Genomic DNA, 23,989 nt, shown 5'->3' with positions numbered 1-23,989 from the left:
GTGACTGGCAGGCCTGGAGCAGCACTGGGGAAGGGTTTGGGGTGTCCTGGTCACAGTTGCTCCGAGGGATGGATTGATTGATTGCCTTCGGCGCTTGGTGAGGTAACTCCCAGCCCTCTCTGCTCCCCAGATTACTTCTGCCATCCTCACGATGCGTGTGTGCCCGCCCTCCACCCTGCACGTCCTGAACACTTGCTCTCACGATGCGTGTGTGTGCCCACCCTCCGCCCCGCACCTCCTGAACACTTGCTCTCATGATGCGTGTGTGTGCCCGCCCTCCGCCCCGCACCTCCTGAACACTTGCTCTCATGATGCGTGTGTGTGCCCGCCCTCCGCCCCACACCTCCTGAACACTTGCTCTCATGATGCGTGAGTGCCCGCCCTCCGCCCCCACTTCCTGAACACTTGCTCTCACTGTCCTTTCCCTTTGGTCATGTTCGTGGCCAGCAGCCTGTGTGTGGTCTTGTCTACCTGTGGTCGTCCCATAGGGGCCCTGAGTGCTTGCTGGCACCTAATGGTGGTGGGAATTGTGTGGCCAGAGCAGGGGTGCAGCCAAGTGGGGGAGCACCTATCTGCCTGGAGTGCCAGGCCCTACGTGCACCGCCCCCACCCCCCAGCAGAGAAGGGTTTGCTTTTCTGCACATTTAACCCGGGAGGCCTCAGTGATTGCTGCCTGCAGAGGGCGTCACTGCTCACGGTTTCCACTCGGTCAGCGTCTAACTGGTGCAGGTGAGCATCTGAAGGTGACATAGATTCTTTTGCCAGTCCTGGAGCTGGGACTCCACGCGGGCTCTGACCCTGAGCTGCTTGGTGCTCAAGGCTAACGCACGTGAGCCGCGGCGCCACTTCCAGCCTTTGAATAGTTTATTGGAGATAAGCACCTGATGGGCTTTCCTGCCTGGGCTGGCTTTGAACCACGATCCTCAGATCTCAGCCTCCTGAGCAGCTAGGATGACGGGTGCGATCAAAGAACACCCAGCTTTAGAACGGCTCAAAACGCTTTCGCCTTCAGCGTCTGTCTCACTGTTAGGAGGCAGTAGCCGGGCGTGGTGGGCATAGCTACAATCCCAGCGTTTTGGGGTGCAGGCAGCAGAGGGGTGAACTCTGGTCCGTTTGGGCTGCATAGGGAGATGTCTGATTGTGGACTCCAAAGGGCTTTTGTTAGTTGTCTCGCTTGTTGGTGCTTCCCGTGTCCTGTCGCCCTAGCAACTCAGGAGGCTGAGGTCGAAGACGGTGGTTCAAAGCCAGCCCCAGTAGAAGTGTCCCACGAGTCTCCAATGAGCCACCACCGAGCCGGAAGAAGCTGAGGGACAGCAGCCGGCGAGTTCAAACCCCAGCCCTCAGCCCTGGGATGAGGACGTGTGGGGGGAAGGGGGAGCCGTGGGGCCGCCCGAGGGGGGGCACTGGGGAGGCAGGGGGTCTGGCGCAGCCACGAGCACCGGCACAGGCCTAGGTGTTTATTGACGAGGAGCCACGGGAAAGGCATGGGGGGGCGGGGGGCGTGGCGAAGGCACTGAAGCCCGTGGCTCTCGGGTCTCAAGATGGGCGCCTGGCTGCTGGCAGGCTGCTTCTGTCCTCGGGTTCCCAGGCTGGGCACGGGCGTGACGTCCCCACCTCCTCCACCGTGGGGCGCGGGGCGCGGGCCCCCCCGTCTGACCACGGCGGCCTCCGCGCCCGGCTCACAGCTGAGGGATGGGGTAGGAGGCGCAGGCCGCCAGGCCGCACATGTTCTTCCCCCGCTCGATGAGGAAGTACCTGGGGGAGAGGGGGCCGCTGAGGCCGTTCTGGAACGTTCTGCCACCACCAAGACCTGACTGGAAATTGTCTTCTTCCTTCACGAGCCGCCAAATGAGCACCCTGCTTTCTACCTAACCCCCCAATCAGCTGGGGCTCCCTGCCGAGTCCCCCCCCAGTCAGCTGGGGCTCCCTGCCGGGTTCCCCCCCCATCATCTGGGGCTCCCCGCCTGGGGGCCGCTCCACCCCTCGCCACCCCCTCCACCCCGCGGGCTTTGCGGCTTAGCTGGAGGGTCCTCTCCGGTCTGCCGCCCGCCGCCTTTGAACCGCGGTCCTCAGCGCTCTGCCTGCGAGCGGCCGGGATTGCAGGCGTGAGCCCTGCTGCTCCGCGGCCCCGGGACTCGGGCGCCAGACCCTCGCCCCAACCCCGGCCGGGCCCCGGGAGCCGCTCACCCTTTGTCCCCCCAGTGAGAGCCCCAGGAGTTCTTCACGATCCAGTAGGGGACCCCGTTCTCCTCTCCGTAGCCCACGGCCAGGACTGCGTGGTTGACTTTGTCTGGAGTTTTATGGCAGGAAGTGCTAGGAACCGAGCGAGGACGGGTGTGAGGAGCGCGTGAGCACCGGGCCGCACCCCGCCGTGCCCCAGAGCTGTGTGCGCGGTGCTCGAACTCGGGGCCCGGGCGCGGCCCCTGGGCTCCGGCGATGGAGCCTCCGCCCCGGCCTTCCTGCCCCAGCTGCCTTTGCACCCTGACCCTCCGAGCTCAGCCTCCCGAGCGGCGGGGGTGCCGGTGGGAGCACCATCGCCCCACACAAACGTCTGCACCTGAGCTTTCTCGGCCGGCAGAAGCCCCTGCATGGAGGCTTCCGGAACTCGGCCCCCTGGCGAGGCCTGGGCGTCCTTCCCGCCTGGCTCCTGGGACCCCCGCTCACCTGGAGTAGACCCCACTTTTATACATCATGAAGTCTTCCTTCACCTCGAAGGCGAAGCTCACAGGGTTGTAGAGGGCCACGGCCTCCACCATGGCCGCCTCGTCGTTCTGCGGGGGACAGAGAGGGGGCGCCTGGGTGGGGGGGCAGAGAGGGCGCCTGGCTCACGGGGGGGGGGGGGCAGAGAGGGCGCCTGGCTCCCCACTGCCCCCCACTGTCAGCACGGGGGGGGCAGAGAGGGCGCCTGGCTCACGGGGGGGGGGGCAGAGAGGACACCTGGCCCCCCACCTCCCCCCTACTGTCAGAGCGGCATGGGGGGGCAGAGAGGGCACCTGGGGGGGCAGAGAGGGCACCTGGCTCCCCACCTCCCCCCCACTGTCAGAGCAGCCCGGGGGGGGGTCCCCTGCTCTGCCAGCAGACACGGCTGCTGCCCTGGAGCACAGCACCTGGCTGGACTTTGTTTCAGTCCTGGGTCTTGAACCCAGGGTCTGGATGCTGCCCCCTGAGCCACAGCGCCACCTCTGGCTGCCGGGGCCTCCGGAGTAGCTGGGAGCACAGGCGCGCGCCGCCAGCGCCGGGCTTGGGGCTTTCATGAGGGCCTCCGGGGTCCCCCAGGCCCTGCTCCCCCGAGGGCCTCCGGGGTCCCCCAGGCCCTGCTCCCCCGAGGGCCTCCGGGGTCCCCCAGGCCCTGCTCCCCCGAGGGCCGGCGTGCAGGCGGGGTCTGGATGTTGGTCCAGGACGCCACCTGGACCACGGTCTTCCCACTTGGCGCTCCCCGCAGCGGCCGGGCGCCCAGCGGAAGAGGCCCAGCACCCTGCTCTCCGCCGGGGCTGCCTCCGGACCTCGCTTCCCGCACCTCGCTCCCCGCGCGCAGCTCCCGGACCGGAGGCAGAGCCGCCGGCCTGGAGCCGCAGCAGCGGACGTGGTGAGGAGAAGGGGGAGGCCCGCGGGGAGGAGGGGGAGGAGGGGGAGAGGGAGAGCCCGGGCCCGCTCCCCAGGCAGGCCGCCGTCCGGCACTCACCAGCGTGATGTTGGCGACGTCCTTGACAAACGCGATGGCCTTTTGGGGCTGGAACTTGCAGTCGCCATCCTGCGCCAGGACGGAGAGGGCGGAGGCTGTGAGGGGCGCCCGGCCCCAGCCGCCCGCCCACCCCAGGGTGACGGCCCACGCCCAGCCCGAGCCGCCCGCCCACCCCAGGGTGACGGCCCACGCCCAGCCCGAGCCGCCCGCCCACCCCAGGGTGACGGCCCACGCCCAGCCCGAGCCGCCCGCCCACCCCAGGGTGACGGCCCACGCCCAGCCCGAGCCGCCCCGCCCACCCCAGGGTGACGGCCCACGCTCAGCCCAAGCCGCCCACCCCAGGGTGACGGCCCACGCCCAGCCCAAGCCGCCCACCCCAGGGTGACGGCCCACGCCCGGCCCGAGCCGCCCACCCCAGGGTGACGGCCCACGCCCGGCCCGAGCCGCCCGCCCACCCCAGGGTGACGGCCCACGCCCAGCCCACGCCCAGCCCCCCACGGTGACGGCCCACGCCCAGCCCACGCCCAGCCCCCCACGGTGACGGCCCACGCCCAGCCCAAGCCGCCCACCCCAGGGTGACGGCCCACGCCCAGCCCAAGCCGCCCACCCCAGGGTGACGGCCCACGCCCAGCCGGGCACTGGCGCGCGCGCCCGTCGCCCCGGCGACTCGGGAGGCTGGGATGGGGTCGCGGCTGGGGCCGGCCCGGGCAGGAGGGGCTGCGAGGCTCTCACCGCCCACGAACCCCCAGAAGACCGGGCTGGCGCTGTGGCTCGGGTGGCAGAGCGCCAGCCTTGAGCGCAAAGCTCGGGGGCGGCGCCCGGGCCCCGAGTTCAAGCCCGGCACTGGCTCACAGAAGGCGGCATCTCCCACGGAGACACCAGGTGTCCGGGGCCTTGGGGACGGGTCGCTGCCGAGGGCTCAGGGCAGAGGCGGCACCCCTGGGCCGGCAGACAGGGCACAGGGCAACGTGGCCAGCAGCAGCGAGGGCTGTGCGGGCGGGAGGGCCGGGAGGGGCGGGAGGGCCGTCCAGGGAGCAGCGCTGACCACACAGAGGCCGCCCGGCCCAGGACGGGGGGGGGGGCAGGACCAGGGGCCTGAGACCCGGCAAGGAGCTGTGCTGACCGGTCCATGTGCTGCATGTACGGCGGATGCGCTGGGGTCGGTGGGGGGCCGGGCGCCCCCCGAGGGCTCAGGGCGGGGCCTGGAGGCTGGGGCAGGTCCCCGCACCCTTCGTGTGGAGCCGGGCCTGGGCTCCGACTCCAGGCCTCCCGCCCGGAGGCCCGCACTGTCCCCCCCCCCCCCCCCCCGGGCCACGCCATCCTCCGCCTCGCCCGGGGCCGGTGACAGGCGCGAGCACCGGCGCCCCCCCAGCAGCCCGGCGCGGGGACGGGGACGCGCACGGCGGGGCCCGGGGAGCCGGCAGCGACCAGCGGGCTCCCCGGGGCGGCGGGTGGGGGCGCAACGGCCCCCAGGGCTCAGGGCCTTCGAGGGGGGCCCCGGTGTGGGGGCGAGGGCTGGGGCTGGGGTCCCGGCCCCCGTAAGCACGAGGCGGGGAGGGCGGGGCCCCCAGAGCTACCTTGCCCTTGTAGGGGTACGCGTCTTCTCCCATGATGCCCTTGTTGTAGAGGATGTACTCGAAGGCCTGGCTGGGGAGCCCCCTGGGGAGAGGAGAGCGCGTGCGTGCGTGCGTGCGTGCGGGTGAGCGCCCCGAGCCTGGAGCCCCCAGCCAGGCCTCAGGGACCCGTGCAGGCCGGGCGGGAGCGCGCACGCAGCCCGTGGCCCGGCGGGAGCCTTGCCCGGGCGGGAGCGCGCACGCGCCCTGTGCCCCGGCGGGAGCGCGCACACGCCCTGTGCCCCGGCGGGAGCGCGCACGCAGCCCGTGCGCCCAGCGGGAGCGCGCACACAGCCCGTGCCCCCAGCGGGGGCGCGCACGCAGCCCGTGCCCCGGGAAGAGAAGCCCCGCGGGCCGCCCGGGGCCGGGCAGGCCCCTCCTCCGCCGAGGCTCGGGGCGGAGCCCAGCGCCCCTGCCGGGCACCGGCGCCCGAGGCGCCGTCCCAGCTGTCGGGAGGCCGGGACCCGAGGCCCCCAGGTCAAAGCCAGCCGGGGCTGGGAGTCCGTGAGCCCCATCTCCATGGAGGAGCGGCTCAAGGGGAGGAGCGCCAGCCCGGAGCAAGAAGGAGCGCTAAGCCAGGGTGCCGGGCGCCGCGTTCAAGCCCAGCCCCGGTGCCAAGCCAGGTGCCGGGCGCCGCGTTCAAGCCCAGCCCCGGTGCCAACTGCAGCCGCGCCCGCCGCGGGAGGGGGGGCGGGCTACGGGGGCGGGAGGGGAGGGGGGGGCGCCCCGCCCGGCCCGGCCGCCTGCTCTGCAGACCCGGCTCCAGGAGAGGACTGGGCTCTGTCTGCCGCAACCAGAGGGGGTTGGGGGGCACCTGGGGGTGGGGAAGGGAGTGGGGGACCCAGGGGGGGAGAGGGAGTTCAGTGGGGCCCTGGGGGTGAGGGAGTGGGTTGGGGATGAGGGGGTTGGGAGAGGGGGTTCAGGGGGCCCTAGGGGTAAGAGGGGGCTGGGGGAACAGGAGGGTGGGGGAGGCGGTTCAGGGGGCCCTGGGGTTGGGGGATGAGGGGGCTGGGAGACCAAGGGGGAGGGAGAGGGGTTGGGGGGCCCTGGGCGGGGGGTGGATGGGGCTGGGGGACAGGGGCGGGAGAGGAATTTGGGGGGTGGGGGGGCGTACCCCTGGCAGCCGTGGTTGTTGAAGTCCTGGGCGCAGTCTACCAGCTGCTGCTCGGCCTGAGGGAGGAGCACAGCCCCCCTGAGCCCCAGGCCAGCAGGGCTGGGTGTCCAGATGACAGGACCAGCGGGCACTGGTGCCCACGCCAGGCGACCAGCGGGCACTGGTGCCCACGCCAGGCGACGAGCGGGCACTGGTGCCCACGCCAGGCGACGAGCGGGCACTGGTGCCCACGCCTGCAGTCCCTGCCGGGCGGTCAGCGGGCACTGGTGCCCACGCCAGGCGACGAGCGGGCACTGGTGCCCACGCCTGCAGTCCCTGCCGGGCGGTCAGCGGGCACCGGTGCCCACGCCAGGCGACGAGCGGGCACCGGTGCCCACGCCTGCAGTCCCGGCCGGGCGGTCAGCGGGCACTGGTGCCCACGCCTGCAGTCCCGGCCGGGCGGTCAGCGGGCACTGGTGCCCACGCCAGGCGACGAGCGGGCACTGGTGCCCACGCCTGCAGTCCCCGCCGGGCGGTCAGCGGGCACTGGTGCCCACGCCAGGCGACGAGCGGGCACCGGTGCCCACGCCTGCAGTCCCGGCCGGGCGGTCAGCGGGCACTGGTGCCCACGCCAGGCGACGAGCGGGCACTGGTGCCCACGCCTGCAGTCCCGGCCGGGCGGGAGGCTGAGATCTCAGGGCCGCAGTTTGAAGCCAGGCGGGGCAGACAGACCCAAGAGCCTCTTGGCTCCCACGAGCCTCCGCGCAGCCACGCGTGGAGCTGTGGCCCCGGGGCCGGAGCAGACATTTCACGACGGCGAAGGGCGGGCGCCGCCACCTTACCAGAGACAGCAGCTTGCCGCTGGCGATGGCCACGGCCGACTCGAGCGCGCCGGTGGTGGAGAAGGTCCAGCAGCTGCCGCACGCGCCCTGCGGCCACGGGGCGGGGGGGGCGGTCAGCGCCCGCCAGCCGCCCGCGGCCCCCCTCAGGCACGGCCGCCCCTCACCTGGTTCTTCACGGGGGAGACGAAGCCCCCTTTCTTCCGCCAGTCCACCGAGGGCGGGTACGGGCCGGTGCCGCGCAGGTAGTTGCTTCTGGTGGCCGAGCAGTTCTGGAACAACGCAGCCATGCTTTTCAGGAAGAAGCGCACAAATGCCTCGTCCGCCCTTCTCCCCCAGACGCCCAGCGCGAATGCACGCGGCGGGCGGGCGGGCGGGCGGTGCACGCGGGCTGAGCTGCCTGGTCCGCCCTTCTCCCCCAGACGCCCAGCGCGAATGCACGCGGCAGGCGGGCGGTGCACGCGGGCTGAGCTGCGCCAGGGAAACTTCAGCCCAGCCCCGCGGAAAGCAAGCTGCAAGGCCCGGAGCTCCGGGCCGGGCGCAAGGCCGCCGCTCTGCCCTCGAGCCACGGCGGTTCATCGGAGGTCAGAGTCCCACGGGCTTCCCTGCCCGCGCTGGCTTTGAACGGTGACCCTCAGGTCTCGGCCTCCGGAGGAGCCGGGGTGACAGGCGGGGGCCACGGCCCCCGCCCCCCGCCAGGAGCGTCTGACCTCCAGTTAACCGTCACAAGGGCCCACGTGGCAGAGTACAGCCTTGGGCAGAAAAAAGCCCGACGGCGGGGCCCTGAGTTCGAGGCCCGGTTCAGGTATGGAAAAGCAGCCGACCATCCAAGAACACAAAAACCCGCTCTCCATTCCCACTGAGCACGCGCACTGCCTTATCACGGAAACCTAGACCAGCGACGGACTGGAGACAGGGGAGACCCACGCTGCCCCCCAGGAAACCTGGGGCCCCCACGGGCTGCGGCTGGGGGCAGGGGCGGGGCCAGACAAGCACAGTCCCCCGGAACCAAACTCCAGGGTTTGAAGGGGAAAAAAAACGCAGTTTGCTTTTTTTTTTTTTTGGGGGGGGGGGGTTGGTGGTGATCTCAGGGCCACACTCGGGGCTGGGGTGCTGTCCCCAGCTCTTTGCCTCAAGGCTGGTGCTCCACCTCTTTTTTTGGGGGGGAGGGGGTGCTGATCTCAGGGCCACGCTCCGGGCCGGGGTGCTGTCCCCAGCTCTTTGCCTCAAGGCTGGTGCTCCACCTCTTTTTTTTGGGGGGGTGGGGGTGCTGATCCCAGGGCCACGCTCGGGGCCAGGGTGCTGTCCCCAGCTCTCCCTCTCGGGCCGCGGCCACTGTGCGGGGTGCAGCTTTTAAGGGCTGGTTGGATTCAGGGTCTCGCAGGCGTTCTAGCTCAGCCTAGCTTTGAACTGCGGCCCTCAGAGCTCACGTTGCTTTTCAAGGAACCACACCTACCTGCGGCAGCGTCCAGAGGTACTTGCTTTGGATTTCAGCAAAACTCATGTCTGAAAACTGGTTGAGTGCCACTGGAAGAGAAGGGGGGCAGACGGGAGGCGTTGGGGCGGGGCGGGGCCCGTGTCATTCACACACCGTAACGGGGGCTTGAACTCGGGGCCTCAGGCTCCCGCTCGGCTCTTCCAACTCGGGGCTTACGCTGTACCATCGGCTGTTTGCGGGCTGTTTGCGGGCTCACCAGAGACCAGAGTCTCAGGCTTTCTTGTCGGGGCTGGCTTTGAACCAAGACCTTGAGCGCGCAGCCTCCAGGGGGCTGGGGACGCCCGGCCTGAGTTCCTGTGGCTGACGCCCCCATCCCCCTCTTCCCAAGGCCCCGGGGCAGGGAGGGACCCCTCCCCCCTTCCCTCCCCTCCCCCCCCTACTTTTAAACGTGCGGTTCCGCGCGTTGTGGGCGTTGATCTTCCTCCAGTTGCTGGCGAAGGTCCGGAGCCGGTGCGGGAACTCCTCCGCGCTGTACGTCCTTCCGTGCTGGGAGGAGGGGCGGGCGGTGAGGCGGGGGGAGGGCCGCGCTCTGCCCCCCCAGCCCACGGGCGCCCCCCCACCCCCGGCCCTGCGGCGGAGGCCAGCGGGAACCCGGGCTGCACTGACACCGCTCGGGAGGCCGGCGCTGAGGCCCAGTCAAGTCCGTGGAAAGCCCCACCACGGTCCCCAAGCACACAGGCCGGTCCCCAACGGATCACCACCCCTGTCACCATCATCATCATCTTCACCACCATCACCACCATCTTCATCACCATCATCACCATCATCATCATCATCACCATCATCACCATTTCCATCATCATCTTCACCACCATCACCACCATCTTCATCACCACCATCACCACCATCATCATCACCATCATCACCATCATCATCATCACCATCATCACCATCATCATCATTTCTTGTGCTTGTCCTGGGCTTTGAACTCAGGGCCTGAGCACTGTCCCTGGCTTCTCTTTGCTCAAGGCTAGCACTCTACCTCTTGAGCCACAGCGCCACCTCTGGCCTTTTCTGAATATGTGGTGCTGGGGGAATCGAACCCAGGGCTTCATGTATGATGCGAGGCAAGCACTCTCCCACTAGGCCATATTCCCAGCCCCCCCCCGCCCTTTTTTAATCCCCATATTGGGACTTGAACTCAGAGCCCAGGCAGCATCTTTGAGCTATTTTGCTTAAGGCTAGCCCTCAACCCCTTGAGCTACACCTCCACCTCTGGCTTTCTTTCCGCTGGCTCACTGGACACAAGAGTGTCATGGACTTTCCTGCCCAGGCTGCCTTCAAACCTCCATCCTCAGATCTCAGCTTCCTGAGTAGCTGGGATGACAGGTGGGGTCTGCCATGCCCCGCAGGGCTTCATCTCAAAGGGCTCCAGCTACGCCAGTGAGTGGGACCGCCACCTGGTACCAGAGCTTTCTTGGGGTTTGCACCCTGTGAAGTCGGAAAGCCCCCAGGGCGGGGCGGGCCCCTTGTTTCTTTGAAATCTGGTATTGTTTGGTTTAATAACAGGAACTTGTGAAATGAAAAGCTTCAGAAAGCAGAAGCTGGGCACTGACCTGAACCATCCAGGACTGGAAGTGAAACTTCTCTGTGAAGGAAGAAGATTACAGTTAGCCCTGGGCCACCTGCACGCCAATTAATTCTGAGTACAAAAACGGAGCTCAAATTCTTCCTGCTGCATACCCTATGATAATTTTGAAAAAAGTAGCAAATGTGTTCTTATTGTGGACAGAGAATATATAACTATATAATTATAAGTTGTGCAATATGTTGTAATTAATACGTTTTATTATATATTAATAAATACAATTATGAAATTATATGCAATTTGTTTTCTGAGCCAAGGCCTCACTGTGTAGCCTTAGTTGTTCTCAATCTCACGATCCTCCTCCTGGGTGCTGGGGGGGTAACAGGCATGCACCACACACCCAGCAAGAGGAAATTCGGGGGTTTTGGTGCTGGCATCGCAACTTGAGCTCGGGGTCTCGTGATCTCCAGTCTCCCTTTGCTGGCCGGCACCCGACCCCTTGAATATTTGCCTTTTGTTCTTTGCCAGTTCTGGGGCTTGACCTCAGAGCCTGGTCGCTGCCCCTTCGCCTTTTCACTCAAAGCTGGCGCTCTGCCACTTGAGCCCCGCCGCCAATTCCAGCTTTTTGCTGGCTCACGGGAGATCAGGGTCTCCTGGACTTTCCTGCCCCAGCTGCTCTCAAACCTCAACGCTCGGGTCTCAGCCTCCCGAGTGGCGGGGACGGCAGGCGGGCCCGGGTGACGCCTTAACACGGTTTAACACTGTTGGGGGAGTCCAGGGGCCCCAGCGACTGGGGCCGAGACCGAGGGTCAGGACGCGGGTTTGAAGCCAGCCTGGGCAGGAAGCGCCTGGGGCTCGACTCCCATGCACCCCCAGGAAGCAGGGAGCAGAGGGGCTGGGTGGGCGCCAGGCCCGCGACGGCGAGGTGGGGAGGGAGCGTCTTGTGGTTCCCCAGTCCACGAGCGAACGCAGGGCGCCCAGCCCGGGTGGTTTCCTCACCTGCGGGGGGCCCGGCTCTGCGCTGACCGACGGCGGCCCCGGGCTCGCCGCCTGCGCGGAACTTTGCCAGGCCCGGCCCGGCCCGAGCCCAGCTCCGCCTGCGGCCCGGCCGGGCGAGCGACCCGGCAGCCTGGGCCTGGCCCAGCCGCCTTCCCGAGACCGGGAAGAGGAGGAGGAGCGGGGCCGGGCGAGACGGGCTGCTCAGCCTGGTGACTGGCGGGGGGGGGGGGGGGGGGGGGGAAGGGGGGGCGGCCAGGCTGCTCCCCGGGGGCGCGGGCCCGTGACGGGGGGTGCAGGGGGGGCGAGGCGGCCAGGCTGCTCCCCGGGGCACAGGGCCGTGACGGGGGGGCGATGCGGCCAGGCTGCTCCCCGGGGCACCGGGCCGTGACTGGGGGTGCAGGGGGGGCGGGGCGGCCAGGCTGCTCCCCGGGGCACCGGGCCGTGACTGGGGGTGCAGGGGGGGCGGGGCGGCCAGGCTGCTCCCCGGGGCACAGGGCCGTGACTGGGGGTGCGGGGGGGCGGGGCCGCCAGGCTGCTCCCCGGGGCACCGGGCCGTGACTGGGGGTGCAGGGGGGGCGGGGCGGCCAGGCTGCTCCCCGGGGCACAGGGCCGTGACTGGGGGTGCAGGGGGGGCGGGGCGGCCAGGCTGCCCCCCGGGGGGCGCGGGCCCGTGACTGGGGGTGCAGGGGGGGCGGGGCGGCCAGGCTGCTCCCCCGGGGCGCGGGCCCGTGACGGGGGGGTGGGGGGGGCGGCCTGGGGGGCGGGTCCGTGACTGCGGGGGGGCGGCCTGGGGGGCGCGGGCCCGAAGTCACTGACCCCGGACTCGCCCCCCGATCGGCTTCCGCCCCACTTGGCCTTCTTGCCGGGGCGTCTCACGGACTTTCCCGCCCGGGTCGGCTTTGAACCCCGAACCTCCCGTCAGCGCCCGGAGAAGCCCGGATCGCGCGCGGGCGGGGCTGCCTCAGTTCACGGCGGGACCCCAGCGCCCCGGAGGCGGCCACGCGGGCCAGCCCGCGCCCCGGCTGGGTGTCGGGTAACCGGGTGCCCGGCCCCGGAGCGGCCGGTCCGGGTGGCGCCTCCCCCTCCCCTCCCCCTCCCCCTCCCCCTCCCCTCCCCCTCCCCTCCCCGCCCCGCGCGCACCGCCCCGGCCCCCGGCCCCCGGCCCCCGGCCCCCGGGCCTACCTAGGGAGCTGACGGACAGCGCGGCGGCGGCGCGGGCCGGGGCGCCCAGGAGCCCGAGCCCCGCGCACAGCAGCGGCAGCGCGGCCCACATCGCGGCGGGCGCCGAGGGCTCTGGCCCGGGGCCGGCGGGGCTGGGCGCCCAGGGCGAGGGCGGGGCGGGCGGGGCGGGGCCGCGCGGGGCGGGACCCGGCCTGTGAGCCAATGGGGCTGGGGCTGGAGCGGACGGGGCGTGGCCTGCCGACTCGGGGGCGTGGCGACGCGGGGCGTGGCCCTGCCATTGGGTCTAGGAGCGTGGGCGGAGCAAGGCGGGGGCGTGGCCAGGTCTTTGGGTGGATGGAGCTGGCGGCGGGGATGGGGGCGGGGTCAGGCGGGGGCGGGGCGGCGCGGGGGCGGGGCGGCGCGGGGGCGGGGCGGCGCGGGGGGCGGGGCTCTGTCTCCCGGCCCCGCAGTCTCGGGGCAAAGGGCGCGGGCCGGGGCCGGGCGTGGGGCCCGGCGGAGGGCCTGGGGTGGCCCCTGGCGTGGCGGGTGGGCAGGACGGGCATCTGGCGTGGAAGGGCGAGGCTGTGAGGGGTTCGTCACCCCTGGGCAGGGTAGGGGGCCGTGGAGACCGAGCCCTGCGGCCCGTGGTGCTGCTCTCTGGATTCGAACTCCCGGACTTGGAAGTTACGGGTCCTAGGTGCTCTTCCCCATCCCCCCTCCTCCCGACCGGCCTGCCCACCCTGGGGTCCCCCTGGGGCCTGCCCTCCCCCTCCGCCCGCCCCTGGCCGGCCCGCTGGGCTGGGGAGGGGCTCCGGCTGCACCCTGCTCACCCCAGAGGCATCTGTCCCCGCGGGTGGGAAGGGCCGGGCCCTGGAGCGTGCAGACCGGGGAGGGCTGGGGGGCTCTGCAGGTGGGGGGGGCCGCTCCACCGCCCCCATGAGGAGTGGGGTCCAGACGCTGGGGTGCAGCTCCAGCCCCAGGGCCAGGTTCTTTCCTGAAGGCGTGTGTGTGCACGTGTGTGGTGTGCCTGTGTGCGTGCATGTGCGTGGTGTGTGTGCATGTGTGGTGTGTGGTGTGCGTGTGTGCATGTCTGGTGTGTATGTGGTGTGCATGCGTGTGCACGTGCATGTGTGTGGTGTGTATGTGACATGGTATGTGGTGTGCGTGTGTGCGCACATGTGCGTGTGGTGTATTGTGTGTGGTGTGCGTGCATGTGCATGTGCACGTGTGTGGTGTGTATGTGGTGTGTGTGCACAGGTCCCAGGGATTGAACGCAGGGGCGCTGCCCATGACCTTTTTGTAACCCAAGGTTAGTGCTTGACCACAAGAACCACAAGCTCCAGGCCCGGCTTCTTCTTGGGTCGTAGGTTGGAGATAAGAGCCTCGTGCACTCTCCCGCCGGCTGGCTTCCAACTCTGATTCTCTCATCTCTTCTCCCCAGAAGCCGAGATGAAAGGCGCCAGCCGCTGCACTTGGCTCTGAATGGCCCTTTTTTTTTTTTCTTCTCCTTTTGTGTTTGCTTTGATGCCAGTACTGGGGCTTGAACTCGGGGCCTGGAGGCTGTCGCTTAACTCTTTTGCTCAAGACTGCCCATCAGCCACTTGAGCCACTTCCAGACTTTTGCTGGTCCATTGGAGATGAGAGTCTCACAGACCTTCCTGCCCGGAGCTGGCCTCAGACCTCGATCCTCAGATCTCAGCTTCCCGAGTAGCTGGGCTTACAGATACGAGCCACCAGCGCCTGCAGAGGCAGGGCTGTGATCTTCATCTCTTCCTGAATTAGCAGTACACAGCGCCATTCTGTTCAGGCTGCCCGTCAACTGCCAGTCACTCCAGCCAGCTTCTGAGTCACGTGGGTGAACTGACACTCTAGAGCGTCTTTCATCCACAAAGCGTGAGCTGTTCACTGTAGGGTAGGGAAACAGGCTTTGTGTTAGGTGATTCTGCTCAGTTGTGGGCCAAACTAGGCGTCCCCAGCAGACTTCAAACCGGCAAAACTCTAAGGAACCAGTGGCTCCCTCCTGTCAACCCAGCTACTCAGGAGGCTGAGCTCTTGAGGCGATCAAAGCTAGCCTGGACAGGAAAGTACGTGAGACTCTTTATCTCCAATCACACACACACACACACACACACACACACACACACACACACAACCAGCCAGAAGTGGAGATGTGGCTCAAGTGGCAAAGCACTAGCCTCAAGCTGAAAAAGCTCAGGGACAGCACCTAGGTCTTGAGTTCAAGCCCAGGACTGGCAAAAACAAAACAAAACAGGCTGAGCTATTGATGTTTAGTGGGTTGGTGTGTACAGTGAAGATTTCACTTTGGATTTTTCATTCAGTCATTCATTAACTCATTCATTCATTCATTGTGTCAGTATGGGGATTTGAACTCAGGGCCTCATACTCTGACTGGGCTTTTTCTGCTCAAGACTGGCGTTCTGCCACTTGAGCCGCAGTTCCCCTTCCAGTCTTTGCTGGTTAATTGGAGATAAGCATCTCATGGGCTTTTCTGTCTGGGCTGGCTTTGAAGCTCAGTCCTCAGATCTCAGCTTCCTCAGCAGCTGGGATTATAAGTGGAAGCCACCAGTCCTGGCTCTAATTTTTAAAAATTATTTATTTACTTATATTTTCTGTGGCTTGAACTCAAGGCCTACCCCTCTGGCTTGGCTTTTTATTTCTTTTAGTATGGGCCCTGGGGCTCAAATTCAAGGTGTGGGTGCTGTCCCTGAGCTTTGCGTGGTTCACTGACTTTCCTGCCCAGGGTTGGCTTTTTTTGTTGTTTGCCAGTCCTGGGCCTTGGACTCAGGGCCTGAGCACTGTCCCTGGCTTCTCTTTGCTCAAAGCCAGCACTCTGCCACTTCTGGCCGTTTTCCATCTATGTGGTGCTGGGGAATCGAACCCAGGGCTTCATGGATACGAGGCGAGCGCTCTACCCCTAGGCCACGTTCCCAGCCCCCCCCCCCCCATTGGCTTCAGACTGCCACCCTCAGAGCTTAGGCTTGGAGGACCAGCTTTTAGGTTGCCTCTTATGCAGGGGATGGAAGGGAAAACCCTGTGAGCACTACATTAAGCTCAGAGCCTGGCGTCCTGCCGCCCCCCCTCCCCCCTCCCCCCCCAGGCCCTTGGTTCTGAGCCCCAGCGTTCAGGGACTGGTGACATTGACCCAGGCAGCACGTGGACTGCGGGTGCCTGAGGAGGGAACTCCGGAGCCGAGCTCAGCCTCGGAGGACCACGGGCCGTGACACAATCGGGTTGCAAGGCATTGCGGGTGGGGACCAGGCGTGGGGAGGGTACCGAGGATCCAGGGGCTGCGGGCCTGAGGGGAGTCCCGGGGGGCCCAGGCTGAGTGGAGAGAGCTGCCTGGAGTGTGCTGACCTCAGGGCACCTGCCCTCCCTGGCCGTGAGGAACGCTCCTGCTGTTTCGGGGTCATGAGTCATTTGTTCTAATTGCTCAGTAAACAGATACCACGGGTAATGGCTGATAAGGTCACGAAACCACCTGACTGCACAAAATGGGATTCCGCCCGTCGGGAGGGAGCGCGGTGGGCCTCGCACCCAGGGTCTTTGGTGGGAACCCTGGGGGGCTCCCTGGCTCTGCCACCGGCTCACTGAGGGGCTTCTATTGTTGGAATACTGGCCCCGAGCTTCCTTTGCAAGGGCTAGTGTTTTCTCATTTGCACCACAGTTCCATCTCCAGGTCTTATTTATTTTTCAGTTGTTTTTATTGGACATGAGAGTCTCACAGACTTTCCTGCCAGGGCTGGCTTTGAACCACAATCCTCAGATCTCAGCCTCCTTAGTACCTTTTTCTTGGTTGTGGGGCTTGAACTCGGGTCCCTGGCGCTGTCCCTGAGCTTCTCTGCTCAAGGCTCACGCTCTACCTCTTGAGCCACAGCGCCACTTCCGGCTTTTTCTGTGTGTGTGGTGCTGAGGAACCGAACCCAGGGCTTCCTGCGTGCTAGGCGAGTGTTCTACCGCCAAGCCACCTTCCCAGCCCCCCTTCCCCCCATTTTTCTTGTTGGTTCATTGGGAGTGGAGTCTGATGGACTTTTCTGCCTGGGCTGGCTTCACACCGCGAATCTTAAGCCTCCGAGTGGCTGGAACGACAGGCGGAGCCCCCAGGCTCTGGGGTCTTTTGGTCGGCCCGCCAGGGCCCCTGCAAGGCAGGAGTGGGGCCCCGACACCTGGGGTCACCCGGGGCCGCGGGGCCTTGGCGGGCACCCTGCACCGCCCAGCCGGCCTGGAGTGGACCATGAAAGCCCTCAGAGGCCGCAGTTCACCCTGAGATAGAATAGATTTATTAGCAAGAGGTAATCAGGAGACATATATTTTTACAAAAATGGAAATCTCATTTTGTGTTTTTCTCCAAACAAGCCGTGAGCTGTGGGCTGGAGGACTCGCCGGAGAATCCCCATCCTGCCGGGCTGCTCACGCGTCGCTTCCGGGGCCCGCCTGCCTCTGCCGAGGGAATCTGTGTTCTTGGTACTGTACAGCGTAAAAAAGACCGGTGGTATTCACAGAGGAAGCGGCTGGGGGTCTCTATTCCTGCTGGGGGCGTCTAGACGGGGCGCCAGGAGGTGGGCGCCCCCCGCGGGCACCGCACACCCGTGCCAGGCCACGCGGGGGAGCGAGGGACGCTGGGTGCACCCCACTTGCGGCGGACACTGGGCAGAGGCCCCCCCAGCCGCCCCGACTGGCCGAGGGTGGGGACGCCGAGCCCCCGCCCGCACCCACGGGTTCTGGGCGACTCTCCGTGCTCACGGCGGGGTGGATCTCAGAGTAGGGCAGCCCGGGGCAGGTGACCGGGGTGACCGCGCGGGGCTCTCCTCCCGGTCGGGTCCGGGGGTGCTGGGGGCGGGGGGCGGGCTGTGGGTCTGGGCTGAAAAGCTGCTTCACAAAGTAGGCTCACCGTCAGCAGGCGGGAAGACTGGTCGAGGACCGGACGCACGGGTATGGCCTCCCCTCCCCCACCCCCACCCCCAGGTATGACGAGTACACAGAACATGCTGGAAGGCGGCCTGCCCCCGCCCCTCCCTCCCGCCCCCGGGAGCTGGGGCTGGGGAGGGAGGCCGGAGGAGGGCAGGAGGGCTGTGTCTTCTCTTCTGAGCGGAGTGCCGGCTGGAGGGGACGGGAGGGGCAGCAGGTGGGGGCGCAGGCACTGCGGGACGGGGCTGGGGAGCTTTGGGGGTGGCGGGCAGAGTCTGCAGGAGGGCGCAGAAGTCCACGTTCCAGCTCTACGGGAATCTAAGGAGCAGGCCGGGTCTGAGGACTCGCGGGAGCCGGCGACGCCAGGGGCTATGTACAGCGCAGGGCAGCGGGCGGCGTCCTGGGCCCCGGGCCGCGCCGCCTCAGGTCGGGAGCTTGGGTTCCAGGCGGAGGGAAGATTCGTACAGACTTTCCTCATCCAGGACCGCAGACCGGTCCAGCAGATACTGGGTGACCTGCGGCGGGGAGACAGTGAGCAGCCGGGCCCTGTGGGCGGGCCCGCCGTCGCCCAGGCAACCCAGCGCCAGCCCAGCCCCGGCGGGAGGGCCCGCGCGGCTCTTCCCGACCCGTGCCTGGCTGTGCCGGCCCCAGGGCTTGACGCGGGCCCGAGCTCAGGCTGTCCCTTCTCCAGGCCGGCGCTCTACCACCTGAGCCACACCTCCACCCCTGGCTTTTTGGTGGTTGATTGGAGATAAGAATTTCTTAGACTTTCTGGCTCAGGCTGGCTTTGGACCTTGGACTTCGGACCGCAGCCTCCCGAGTCGCTAAGGGTGACGGGCGTGAGCCGCCCGTGCCCCGCTCTGTGAGAGTCTTCTCGCCAGTCAGCCGGCAAGAAGCCAGAAATGGGGCCGTGGCTCGAGTGGTAAAGCACCCACCTGGAACGCGAACGCCAATGAGAGCAGGACTCCCTGGGTTTGGGCCCCAGTATGGGCACAGAAACCCCCAAGCAAAAGCAAGACCCCAGGGGTGCGGTAGTGGGCGATAGCTTTGTGGGAAACGATGTCGGTGGTGCTGGGGTTTGGCCTCAAGGCCTCGTGCACGCGCACCAGTACTCCACCACGTGAGCCAAGTCCTTCCTTGGTCCTGCTCCGCTCACACCGCCTGTCCCTGTGGGCTGCTGGGCAAGGAGCCCAGGGCCTTGCGCGTGCCAGGCGACGGCTCTACCACCGAGCAACGTCCTCAGCCCTGGGGTTTTCTCAGACGCAATATTAAACCACACACACTGAAAATCCCCCTTCACTGTGATTTCTTGGATCACGCCGTGACGTGTTTAGCCTGCGTACCGAAAGAGCAACTGTCGAATCGAAATGGCGGATGCGTCACGATTCTTCCAGTGTTTCCAAGTGTTTGAAAACACTGGGCCCTGGAGTGCGGAGAGGGCGCCCATGGCAGCCCCACCCTGGAGGCCCGGCCTCCTCCCTCCCCTCCTGCCTCCTCTGCCCACGCTGGGCTTTCGGGCCCTGCGCCTAATTCCAGCCCATTCGCCGAATTCACACCACGCAGGCAGGAGACTCTTCCCCGAGAGGGAACGCGTCCCGGCCCCAGATCCCCGGACACCAAGTAACAAAGAAGATCATTTTCCTACTGGACGCCGTGGCTCACACTTGTCACCCTGGCTGCTAGGGGGGGGGGGGGGCGCTGAGCTCTGAGGACCCAGCAAAGCGCTGGGCGGGCAGCTGGGACCCCAGCACCCATTTTGAGGCGGGAGAGGAAAAGGCAGAGGGGGAGTTCAAGCCCCAGGTCAAGGCCCCAGTACCAGAATACACAAAGGTATTTTTCCCCTTAGGCGTGTGGTCTTCTGATCGCTGCTGGATCAGAAGCAAGTCTGTTCCTTGGTTTATTTTGGTGCTGGTGCTGGTGTTTGAACCAGGGCCCTTCCTCTGTGTTTGTTTCTGGTTTGGGCTCTGGGCTGGCGTCCTCCCTCTTGAGCCCCAGCGCCACGGCCAGCACGGCTCTGATTGAAGGCCCCCCCGTTCATTTCTGACCCACGCTGCAGGGAGCCGGGGGGGGGGGCAGGAGGCGTCAGGAAGGGGAAGTGGATGGTAAGGAAGCAGGGAAAGGGGGGGGCGGGAGGGAGGAAGCCTGCCGGGGCTGGGCCCCCCCATCTCCCCCCCCCCACTCACCTTGGCCTGGTGCTCTATTTTGTACGCGGTTTGCTGGAACTGGCGAATCTCCCGGATGATGTGAGATATCTGTGGGAGGGAGAGGCCCCGTTGAGCGGTCACCCAGGGGGAGGGGGAGGGGGACGGGTGCGGACGGGAAGCCCAGCGTGCCCACCCTCTGCGGGCCGGCCACGCCCTGCGCAAGCCCCTGCCACCAGGGAGGCCCCCGGGACACAACACCCGACACCCTCGACGGAAACACACGTTTGTTTCTTCTTTTCGGTATCGGTGTGGGGGCTAGAACTCAGTCAGGGGCCTGGGCGCTCCCTCGGCTTCTGAGCTCAAGGCGGTGCTCTAGCACCTTCTCCGCAGCTCTGCTTCCAGCTTCTGCTGGTAAACTGGAGACGAGAGTCTCACAGATGGGTGTGCTCGGGCTGGCTCCTAACCTGACCCTCCCACCTCAGCCTGCTGAGGGGCTGGGGTGGCAGCAGTGTGGCCAGCACCCAGCTGGAAGGTTCTGACCGGAGGGGCAGGCCTTGGGCTGGGGGGGAGGGGGAGGGGGGTGTCTGGGTTCTCATGGGGTGGTTCTGACTGGAGGGGCAGGCCTTGGGCTGGGGGGGGAGGGGGAGAGGGCGCTCTGGGATCTCATGGGGTGGTTCTGACTGGAGGGGCAGGCCCTGGGCTGGGGGGGGGAGGGGGAGGGGGCGTCTGGGTTCTCATGGGGTGGTTCTGACTGGAGGGGCAGGCCTTGGGCTGGGGGGGAGGGGGAGGGGGTGTCTGGGTTCTCATGGGGTGGTTCTGACTGGAGGGGCAGGCCCTGGGCGGTGGGGGAGGGGGAGGGGGCGTCTGGGATCTCATGGGGTGGTTCTGACTGGAGGGGCAGGCCTTGGGCTGGGGGGGAGGGGGAGGGGGTGTCTGGGTTCTCATGGGGTGGTTCTGACTGGAGGGGCAGGCCTTGGGCTGGGGGGGAGGGGGAGGGGGTGTCTGGGTTCTCATGGGGTGGTTCTGACTGGAGGGGCAGGCCCTGGGCGGTTGGGGGAGGGGGAGGGGGCGTCTGGGATCTCATGGGGTGGTTCTGACTGGAGGGGCAGGCCCTGGGCTGGGGGGGAGGGGGAGGGGGCGTCTGGGTTCTCATGGGGTGGTTCTGACTGGAGGAGCAGGCCCTGGGCTGGGGGGGGAGGGGGAGGGGGCGTCTGGGTTCTCATGGGGTGGTTCTGACTGGAGGGGCAGGCCCTGGGCTGGGGGGGGTGTCTGGGATCTCATGGGGTGGTTCTGACTGGAGGGGCAGGCCCTGGGCTGGGGGGGGAGGGGGAGGGGGCGTCTGGGATCTCATGGGGTGGTTCCGACTGGAGGGGGAGGCCCTGGGCTGGGGGGGGAGGGGGAGGGGGCGTCTGGGTTCTCATGGGGTGGTTCCGACTGGAGGGGGCAGGCCCTGGGCTGGGGGGGAAGGGGGGAGTCTGGGTTCTCATGGGGTGATTCTGACTGGAGGGGCAGGCCCTGGGCTGGGGGGGAGGGGGAGGGGGCGTCTGGGATCTCATGGGGTGGTTCTGACTGGAGGGGCAGGCCCTGGGCTGGGGGGGAGGGGGCGTCTGGGATCTCATGGGGTGGTTCTGACTGGAGGGGCAGGCCCTGGGCTGGGGGGGGAGGGGGAGGGGGTGTCTGGGATCTCATGGGGTGGTTCTGACTGGAGGGGCAGGCCTTGGGCTGGGGGGGAGTGGGAGGGGGCGTCTGGGTTCTCATGGAGTGGTTCCGACTGGAGGGGCAGGCCCTGGGCTGGGGGGGGAGGGGGAGAGGGCATCTGTGATCTCATGGGGTGGTTCCGACTGGAGGGGCAGGCCCTGGGCTCGGCTCCGGGACAGCGGAGGGGGGGATCTGGGTTCTCCTGGCACCCACCCCGCCCTGCCCCGTGGAAGCTCACCATCCGCATCTTGGAGAAGTTGACCAGGCCGTCCTCTGTGTAATTGGGGGTCCCCTCCTCGATGAAGGCCAGGTCGGTGAGGTACATGCCCAGGTAGGGGACGCAGGGCGGGTCACAACTTGGAAACAAACGTGTTTGCACTCCATCAAAGGAGCACTGTGGGAAGAGCACACCCCCACCCCTCGCCCCTGCATGGAAGTCTGGCTGGCCTGCGAGGCAGGGGGGCTCTTGTGTGCCAAGCGCTCAGTGCGGGGCCTAGGGCTGCGGGCCAGGCAGGAGCGCCCCATCTTCGGGGGCCGTGGGGCGGCTCGGTCCGCGGGCCCCTGCCTGTCTTTGGCCTGGGTCTCCCGGTCTGCGCCCGGGGCTCCGTCTCTCTGCAGTGACTGTAGCCCAGCCCTCAGGGTCGGCCGGCCCGGCCCGGCCGGCGTGTGGATTGGGGCCGGGCAGGGTCTTCTGGGAGGGGTGGGAGCCCACTGCGCGGACCCCCCAGTCGGCGCTCTGGGGATGGGCCAGGCCTCTGCGGGCGGCCGTGAGCCGGGCTCCTGTCCCTGTTCCATGCCAGATTCTCCGGGGGCCTCTGAAGCCGCGGGTGCTCTCAGCTCACACGGGGGGCTGGGCAGGGGACCCTCCATCCTGACCCAGCTCGCGAGCCCACTTGGATGACCCTGCCGGGCTGGGGGGGGGGATCCCTCGCGGGCCCGCTGTGTGGCCTTAGGTCAGTCCTTTCCCTCTCTGGCCGTCTGCAAGCGGAATCTGAGGGCACCGACGTGGGGGGGAAGGGGAAGAGGCTGTGTCCCCCTCCGCGTCGAAGCGTCTGGCATGGCCGGTGCTGGGGCTCCTGCCTCTCATCCCAGCCACTCAGGAGGCTGAGGTCCGGGGATCCAGGTTCAAAGCCAGCTCGGGACACCTTTATTCATTAAAGTACCAGAAAGCTGCAAGTGGAGCTGTGGCTCCCGAGGGAAGAGCACCCGCCTTGAGCAAAAAAGTGAGGGACAGTGCCCAGGCCCTGAGTTCAAGCCTGAGGACCAGCACACGGGCAAACAAGGCTCCTCCGTCCAAACAACAACAACAACAACATGGCAAAGCCACTGGAGGAGGGAAGCTCCGACCCCACTCCATCCACTCCGCTGTCTTTTTAAAGAAGCAAATAGGTCTCCATATTGCATGACTGGTGAGCATTAATATCGAAACAATGTAACAGCACGGGTTTGTTTATACTGTATTTTAAAAATAGTAACTCTGGGGCTGGGGATATAGCCTAGTGGCAAGAGTGCCTGCCTTGGATACACGAGGCCCTAGGTTCGATTCCCCAGCACCACATATACAGAAAACGGCCAGAAGCGGCGCTGTGGCTCAAGTGGCAGAGTGCTAGCCTTGAGCGGGAAGAAGCCAGGGACAGTGCTCAGGCCCTGAGTCCAAGGCCCAGGACTGGCCAAAAAAAAACAAAAAACAAAAAACAAAAATAGTAACTCTGTATTTCCCGTAAGTGTGCTGTTCCTCCACCCGGGAAGGAGCGAATTAAAAATCTCTGGGGCAGGCTGGTACTGGTTGCTTGAACTCGGTGCCTTGCTTAGATTTTTTCTTTTGCTCACAGCTGGTGCGGTGCCACTCAAGCCACGCCGCCACGTCTGGCTTTTTTGCCGCTAGAGGTAATTGGAAGTAACTGGAGATAAAGGTGTCTTTGATTTGTCTGCCTGGCTGCCTTCGTACCGCGGCCTCCTGACCTCAGCCTCCCGAGCAGCTGGGATGACAGGCGTGAGTGCCGGCGCCCGGCAGAGGGGCAGAGCCGTCAAGGAGGTGCTGGACAGGTGCCGGCACACAGAGCACTGGCGACGTTCTCCCACTTTTTTCTTTCTTAAATTTTTAATTGAAAAAAAAAAAGTGGTCCGGCAGCACCAGAGTTTAAACTCAGAGCCTCCTATCGGCCAACGCGCCAGCGCTTCCCGCCTGCTATTCACTTTTCTTTAGGTAGAGCCCGAGTCCTTGCCCAGGTGGACCGTCCTTCCCGTGTCCTCCGTGCACCTGGCACGGCGGGCGTGTCCCGCCACACTTTTGGTTTTTGATTGCGATGGAGTCATGCTAACTGTCGGCCAGGCTGGCCTTGAGCCGTGACCTTCCTGGTCTCTGTCCGCAAGGAGCTGGGATTACAAGAATGAGCTACGGTGCCCGGCTCTGAACCACAGTCCTCCGATCTGGGTTCCCGAGTCCACTGGGATTACAGGTGTGAACCACGGTGCCCAGACAGATGGCCGAGGTGGCAGCCGTTACGTCAGGGTCATCGGGCACCCAACGATTTTGAGGGCCCTGCGTGGCCTGAGACCGGAAGCTCCCCAACCTTAGAAGACGTAGGTCACCTTGCAAAAGAGCAGCATCAAAGAGCAGGGAATGGGGACGGACACAGACTTGGGCCCAGGGCCTGGTGCTGGGGTTTGAACTCAGGGCCTCCCAGTCTCAGTCGGCCTTTTCTGCTCAAGGATGGCGCTCTACTACTTCAGCCACACCTCCAACTCCAGATTTTTTTCCTGGTTAACTGGAGATAAGAGTCTCACCTATGTTCTGCCAGGCTGGCT

At 66.5% G+C, this 23,989-nt stretch overlaps 3 protein-coding genes across 4 annotated transcripts in view; all 3 read right to left on the bottom strand.

Annotated features, from left to right (window-relative positions):
* Positions 1-1,442: 1,442 nt before the first annotated feature.
* LOC125368313 (pro-cathepsin H) lies at positions 1,443-12,547 on the bottom strand. Of its 2 annotated transcripts, XM_048369223.1 has the most exons (13): positions 12,435-12,547; positions 10,282-10,313; positions 9,106-9,211; positions 8,684-8,754; positions 7,395-7,499; positions 7,231-7,317; positions 6,410-6,465; positions 5,260-5,341; positions 3,683-3,751; positions 2,665-2,771; positions 2,188-2,313; positions 1,643-1,755; positions 1,443-1,611 (listed from the first exon to the last, which is right to left on the bottom strand). In XM_048369223.1, the coding sequence occupies exons 1-12, from the start codon at positions 12,523-12,525 to the stop codon at positions 1,680-1,682; spliced, it is 1,008 nt and encodes a 335-aa protein (XP_048225180.1). In that variant the 5' UTR covers positions 12,526-12,547; the 3' UTR covers positions 1,443-1,611; positions 1,643-1,679. The 2 variants fall into 2 exon arrangements, with proteins under 2 accessions (XP_048225180.1, XP_048225179.1); XM_048369222.1 differs by having other exon boundaries at positions 1,443-1,755.
* A 5,045-nt stretch (positions 12,548-17,592) lies between these two features.
* On the bottom strand, positions 17,593-21,634 carry LOC125338818 (ras-specific guanine nucleotide-releasing factor 1-like). The gene is made up of 3 exons (XM_048329840.1): positions 21,420-21,634; positions 19,523-19,591; positions 17,593-17,854 (listed from the first exon to the last, which is right to left on the bottom strand). The coding sequence occupies exons 1-3, from the start codon at positions 21,504-21,506 to the stop codon at positions 17,762-17,764; spliced, it is 249 nt and encodes an 82-aa protein (XP_048185797.1). The 5' UTR covers positions 21,507-21,634; the 3' UTR covers positions 17,593-17,761.
* A 2,121-nt stretch (positions 21,635-23,755) lies between these two features.
* The window catches only part of Tbc1d2b (TBC1 domain family member 2B), a 44,371-nt gene continuing 44,137 nt past the window's right edge, over positions 23,756-23,989 (bottom strand). Inside the window, 1 exon segment of the mRNA XM_048369087.1 lies at positions 23,756-23,773. Coding sequence (XP_048225044.1) covers positions 23,756-23,773 — 18 coding nt within the window.

Source organism: Perognathus longimembris, chromosome 20, assembly GCF_023159225.1.
Source record: "Perognathus longimembris pacificus isolate PPM17 chromosome 20, ASM2315922v1, whole genome shotgun sequence".
NCBI lineage: Eukaryota > Metazoa > Chordata > Mammalia > Rodentia > Heteromyidae > Perognathus > Perognathus longimembris.
This window is presented reverse-complemented; position numbering and strand designations above follow the sequence as displayed.